The sequence below is a fragment of the Coregonus lavaretus genome, assembly GCF_964263955.1.
Source record: "Coregonus lavaretus genome assembly, contig: HAP1_SCAFFOLD_5212, whole genome shotgun sequence".
Lineage (NCBI taxonomy): Eukaryota > Metazoa > Chordata > Actinopteri > Salmoniformes > Salmonidae > Coregonus > Coregonus lavaretus.
Window position 1 is genome coordinate 13,761 of NW_028159122.1, and position 7,025 is coordinate 20,785.

The 7,025-nt window shown below is 44.1% G+C and overlaps 1 protein-coding gene across 1 annotated transcript; it reads left to right on the top strand.

The window, feature by feature from the left end:
* Window positions 1–208: 208 nt before the first annotated feature.
* LOC311123258 (receptor-type tyrosine-protein phosphatase mu-like) lies at window positions 209–2,839 on the top strand (the record flags this gene model as incomplete). The annotated part of the gene is made up of 3 exons (XM_084197515.1): window positions 209–321; window positions 634–814; window positions 1,203–2,839. Coding segments are annotated over 3 exons (377 nt in total), but the record flags the coding sequence as incomplete, so codon positions are not given.
* Window positions 2,840–7,025: the final 4,186 nt, after the last annotated feature.

Consider the following 7,025-nt stretch of genomic DNA (forward strand, 5'->3'; position numbering starts at 1 on the left):
ATTATTATTATATTCTTTGGTAATGACTACAGACAGCCGTATTATTTTTATAAGGTTCCTTTTTGGGCAATTGTGACTGAGTACAATTTCAAGTACTGATGTTGTGTTTCAATTTGAGAGTTTAAAAGTTTAGCATCCATCGTCTACCATGTTTCTGCACATATCGTATTGTTAAGCAGATCTTTCTCTTCTTCTTCTGTTCCCCCAGAGCCCCCTGTGCCCATCGCTCCCCCCCAGCTAACGGCTGTCGGCGCCACCTACCTGTGGATCCAGCTCAACGCTAACTCCATCAACGGAGACGGGCCAATCATCGACCGAGAGGTATTTTTTTTATTTATTTTTTATTTTTTATTATGTATTTCTATTTAGCTATGGTTTGTTTTAATAGGGACAGATTGGCCGCGTCACAAAATGCAGTATTCACCATAATGTTTTATAACGGTATTCACCATAGTGTTTATAGCAGTATTTCTCAATCCTGGTCCTGGGGAACCAAAGGGGTGCACATTTTTTTTGTATGATTCCACTCATCAAACTCTTGATGACGAGTGGATTAGTTCAATCAATGTGTGTGTTAGTGTGTGGACTTGGATTGGGCAGCCCTGGTGCATGTCTTCCAACCCCCTATCCCAGGTGGAGTACCGCACCATGTCAGGGACCATGTATGACCTGCAGCCAGTGGACAAGACCACCCATAAGATTGGCCACCTGACCCCAGACACAGACTATGAGATCAGTGTGCTGTTGACCAGACCCCTGGATGGAGGGACTGGGGCCCCGGGGCCTCCTCTCAGGGCCAGGACCAAGTGTGCTGGTGAGTCCTGAAGGAAGTTACATACTAAACACACACTCAAACACATTCCCGGACCTCCACTCAGAGCCCGGGACCAAGTGTGCTGGTGAGTCCTGAACCATAAAGATCCTAATAAAATTACTAGACGGGCTATTTCATAAACCCTCAGTTCTAGAATGGCAGCCATATTGGTCAGGGAGAAATCCGAACCAGTCTAATTGGAATGAATAGCAGTAGAGGCATAATCCTGATATATCAGAAATTGTGTAATATAATTATTGTCAACCTAAAATATTGTCATATGATTATAAATACAGTTTATACGGGTTGTATACCAATTTCTGGTATAAATAGCCTCTAAAATAAGTGTAAACAGACCATAAATGTCACATATTTTTTTCCTTGGAAGGCTGTGAGTGCTATGATACTATGGATCCCCATTGGAAGGCTGTGAGTGCTATGATACTATGGATCCCCATTGGAAGGCTGTGAGTGCTATGATACTATGGATCCCCATTGGAAGGCTGTGAGTGCTATAATACTATGGATCCCCATTGGAAGGCTGTGAGTGCTATGATACTATGGATCCCCATTGGAAGGCTGTGAGTGCTATGATACTATGGATCCCCATTGGAAGGCTGTGAGTGCTATGATACTATGGATCCCCATTGGAAGGCTGTGAGTGCTATGATACTATGGATCCCCATTGGAAGGCTGTGAGTGCTATGATACTATGGATCCCCATTGGAAGGCTGTGAGTGCTATGATACTATGGATCCCCATTGGAAGGCTGTGAGTGCTATGATACTATGGATCCCCATTGGAAGGCTGTGAGTGCTATAATACTATGGATCCCCATTGGAAGGCTGTGAGTGCTATGATACTATGGATCCCCATTGGAAGGCTGTGAGTGCTATAATACTATGGATCCCCATTGGAAGGCTGTGAGTGCTATGATACTATGGATCCCCATTGGAAGGCTGTGAGTGCTATGATACTATGGATCCCCATTGGAAGGCTGTGAGAGCTATGATACTATGGATCCCCATTGGAAGGCTGTGAGAGCTATGATACTATGTATTTCTATTTATTATGGATCCCCATTAGCTGCTGCCAAGGCAAAGCAAAACTAAGGCGGTTATACATTTTAAAAACATTACAATACATTCATAACAGATTTCACAACATATTAAGTGTGTGCCCTCAGGCCCCTACTCTACTACCACATACAGTACCGTTGAAAAGTTTGGGGTCACTTAGAAATGTCCTTGTTTTCGAAAGAAAAGCACTTTTTTTGTCCATTAAAATAACATCCAATTGATCAGAGGCCCATTATCAGCAACCATCAGTCCTGTGTTCCAATGGCACGTAGTGTTTTTTTATTTGTATTTGTATTTATTTTTTAGGGGGTAGATCGGCTTTAATATTGCAGATAGATTGTAACTTCCATCAATGTAATTGTCTGCATCACTTCCAATCCCCCATTTGTTTTGTTTTTCTCGCAAATATAAATGTTGAAGTCAGGTGGCAGGTAGCTTAGTGGTTAAGAGCATTGTGCCAGTAACTGAAAGGTCGCTGGTTCTAATCCCCGAGCGGACTAGGTGAAAAATCTGTCGATGTGCCCTTGAGCAAGGCACTTAACCCTAATTGCTTCTGTAAGTTGCTCTGGATAAGAGCGTCTGCTAAATGACAAAGAAAAAAGTTTACATACACTTAGGTTGGGGTCATTAAAACTCATTTTTCAACCACTCCACAAATTTCTTGTTAACAAACTATAGTTTTGGCAAGTCGGTTAGGACATCTACTTTGTGCATGACACAAGTAATCTTTCCAACAATTGTTATAATTCACTGTATCACAATTCCAGTGGGTCAGAAGTTTACATACACTAAGTTGACTGTGCCTTTAAACAGCTTGGAAAATTCCAGAAAATGTTGTCATGGCTTTAGAAGCTTCTGATAGACTAAATGACATAATTTGAGTCAATTGGAGGTGTACCTGTGGATGTATTTCAAGGCCCTACCTTCAAACTCAGTGCCTCTTTGCTTGACATCATGGGAAAATCAAAAGAAATCAGTCAAGACCTCAGAAATGTTTTTTGTAGACCTCCACAAGTCTGGTTCATCCTTGGGAGCAATTTCCAAACACCTGAAGGTACCACGTTCATCTGTACAAACAATAGTATGCAAGTATAAACACCATGGGACCATGCAGCCGTCATACCGCTCAGGAAGGAGACACGTTCTGTCTCCTAGAGATGAATGTACTTTGGTGCGAAAAGTGCAAATCAATCCCAGAACAACAGCAAAGGACCTTGTGAAGATGCTGGAGGAAACAGGTACAAAAGTATCTATATCCACAGTAAAACGAGTCCTATATCGACATAACCTGAAAGGCTGCTCAGCAAGGAAGAAGCCACTGCTCCAAAACCGCCATAAAAAGCCAGACTATGGTTTGCAACTGCACATGGGGACAAAGATCATACTTTTTGGAGAAATGTCCTCTGGTCTGATTAAACAGAAATATAACTGTTTGGCCATAATGACCATCGTTATGTTTGGAGGAAAAAGGGGGTGCTTGCAAGCCGAAGAACACCATCCCAAACGTGAAGCACGGGGGTGGCAGTATCATGCTGTGGGGTTGTTTTGCTGCAGGAGGGACTGGTGCACTTCACAAAATAGATGGCATCTAATTGATCATTAGAAAACCCTTTTGCAATAATGTTAGCACAGCTGAAAACTGTTGTGCTGATTAATGAAGCAATAAAACTGGCCTTCTTGAGACTAGTTGAGTATCTGGAGCATCAGCAATTGTGGGTTCGATTACAGGCTCAAAATGGCCAGAAACAAAGAACTTTCCTCTGAAACTCGTCAGTCTATTCTTGTTCTGAGAAATGAAGGCTATTCCATGCAAGAAAATGCCAAGAAACTGAAGATCTTGTACAACACTGTGTACTACTCCCTTCACAGAACAGCACAAACTGGCTCTAACCAGAATAGAAAGAGGGGTGGGAGGCCACGGTGCACAACTGAGCAAGAGGACAAATACATTAGAGTATCTAGTTTGAGAAACAGGTGCCTCACAGGTCCTCAACTGGAAGCTTAATTAAATAGTACCCGCAAAACACCAGTCTCAACGTCAACAGTGAAGAGGCGACTCCGGGATGCTGACCTTCTAGGCAGAGTTGCAAAAAAAAGGCCATATCTCAGACTGCCCATCTTAATCTTTTCTTTTTATTGGCCAGTCTGAGATATGGAGATATGGCTCTTCCAACGCCCTAAGGATAATGTATATTTGCTGAATCATTATGTTAACTCAGCGACCCAATATTAGGGATTAAATGAGCTGGACTTGATAAGTCATTGTCTCAACACAGCCTTATAATGCTGTGAAAGGATCCAGGAAGCCAAAAGATTTGGTTGGATCCCATCCTCCTTATAATACGAGCTTTGTTTCCAGAAGGTATCAAAATGGTCAATATATGTTACACCCACAGAGCTGCAATAGTCTCGTAGCCAGTTATGGAGGGCTAAAAGTCTGCTGAACCATTCAATGCCACGATTTAGGGAGGGCAGAGGGCCAGATATTATGGGGTGTTTGTTGGTGTCAAGTAGAGACCCAATCAGTTCTTTAAAATCCATCTTCAGCTGTTCTGAGCTGCCCTTCATAATGTCATTTGACCCCAAATGAACCATGACAGTATCAGCCCCCCGGTGACAATATCGGGAATTTGTTTGTTGCATTTACAACTTGTCTAATTCCTATCATCAACTGATTTCAGCCAGTGTATGGCTGTGGATTGACTGCATCGTTTGAATGGAATGTTGGCATATGTGAAGGATAAACGTTACCATGGAAATAGGGGTGAGGATAAACGTTACCTTGGAAATAGGGGTGAGGATAAACGTTACCTTGGAAATAGGGGTGAGGATAAACGTCACCTTGGAAATAGGGGCGTGGCAGAGCCGGAGCCTAATTTAGTTGTTCGTCCTCTTTCTCAATCAGTGAGTCCCAACATTATAATGGGCAAACAACACTGACCTTTTCTTTTAACGATGTTAAGAGTTCTGACTTTCTGACTGCAGTCTGTTGTCAATCAGCCCTGTCTAATTCAATAGCAGCAGTATCTGGTGTTATGGGTACTAATGTTGTCACCTTAAAGCAGGCCACCTGTAGCTCACTAACTAACTAACTAACTAACTGTAAGTGGCTCTGGATGAGAGCGTCTGCTAAATGACTAAAAATGTAAATGTTAGCAGGGAGGCCTTATATGTATATGAACAGCACGAGGACCTTAAATGATACAAATTGCCCTTCTCACAACATTAACCAGCTAAATACCCCATGAATACCTTACTACCAGAATGCAAGGCTGCATCCCAAATGGCCCCCTATTCAATGGGCTCTGGTCTAAAGTAGTGCACTATACAGGGAATAGGGTGCCATTCTCTGGTCTAAAGTAGTGCACTATACAGGGAATAGGGTGCCATTCTCTGGTTAAAAGCAGTGCACTATACAGGGAATAGGGTGCCATTTGGGATGCAGTCCCAGCTCTACTCAGAGTAAGAAACGAACCCACAGTCTCAGCACTTTCTCTATAATTCTATTTCCTGTCCAGAGAAGAGAAATGGGATTTTTCTCCCGGCCGTCCGTCGTAACCAGGGCCGTAACCGAGGACCTGGTCGTTTTTCCTGCTTCTCATTATGGGGCCATGTGATAGGCTGATGGGGATGGGTGGTTGCTACCTGGTTAGCCTTCACAGCGGGGCGCTATAGGGGGTCCTGCTTTCTGGCAGCTACAGATACACCCTCCCTCCCTCCCTCCCTCTCTCTCTCTCTCTCTCTCTCTCTCTCTCTCTCTCTCTCTCCCTCCCTCCCTCCCTCCCTCCCTCCCTCCCTCCCTCCCTCCCTCCCTCCCTCCTTCCTTCCTTCCTTCCTTCCTTCCTTCCTTCATCTCTCCCTCCTTCCTTCCCTCCCTCCCTCCCTCCCTCCCTCCCTCCTTCCTTCCTTCCTTCCCTTCCTCCCTCCCTCCCTCCCTCCCTCCCTCCCTCTCTCCCTTTCTCCCTCCATTCCGAGGAGATTGATGTTTGAGGAAGCACCTCTTGATCTTGTCTGGCTCGCTGCTGGTTGTTCACAGATACACAGACAGACAGACAGACAGACAGACAGACAGACAGACAGACAGACAGACAGACAGACAGACAGACAGACAGACAGACAGACAGACAGACAGACAGACAGACAGACAGACAGACAGACAGACAGACAGACAGACAGACAGACAGACAGACAGACAGACAGACAGACAGACAGACAGACAGACAGACAGACAGACAGACAGACAGACAGACAGACAGACAGACAGACAGACAGACAGACAGACAGACAGACAGACAGACAGACAGACAGACAGACAGACAGACAGACAGACAGACAGACAGACAGACAGACAGACAGACAGACAGACAGACAGACAGACAGACAGACAGACAGACAGACAGACAGACAGACAGACAGACAGACAGACAGACCGACCGACCGACCGACCGACCGACCGACCGACCGACCGACCGACCGACCGACCGACCGACCGACCGGCCGGAACCACAGAGCTCCTAATTGAACAGTTAAGGCTCAGAGGGCAGCTCTATAGATCACTGTTCTTATAGACAGACGAGCTTTAATAGAAACCTGTGTGTGTCTGTAGTTTATGGCACTGCGTCTGTCCATCCCTTGTTATAATTGATAATCATTGCTACTTGGTTCTGCATTATGAATTGAGTAATGTTTCCAGTGACAAATTAACATGTTAATTCAATATTTTTTGAGAAATGGGGAATGAATAATACAAGGGATTGTTGTTCTTCTCAGAAGCCAGGTTTTCAATATATTTTCTTTGTGGACTTTAAAAGATATTCCCAAGGATTTTCTGATTGCATTTTTCTCATCGTGTTTTTAATGAAACTGGAGGAAATTGTGTTTGTGTGTTGATCTGTTTGTGCTTGGTCTTTCTGCATAGGGACATTCATGAAATCATGACCACCTTACTGTATGTCACATTACCGGTCCTTACAAGCAACATGCTGCTAATTTAGTGTTGTCCTGAGTTAAATGGAACACTTCTAAAAGTAACTCAGTTCATATCCACTGCTGTTACGTTCGTACCTGTTATGTGTGAATACTTTGATTTAGTTAGTCCTGTGCAATACAACCAACGGGCCCAGGTAAGCTGC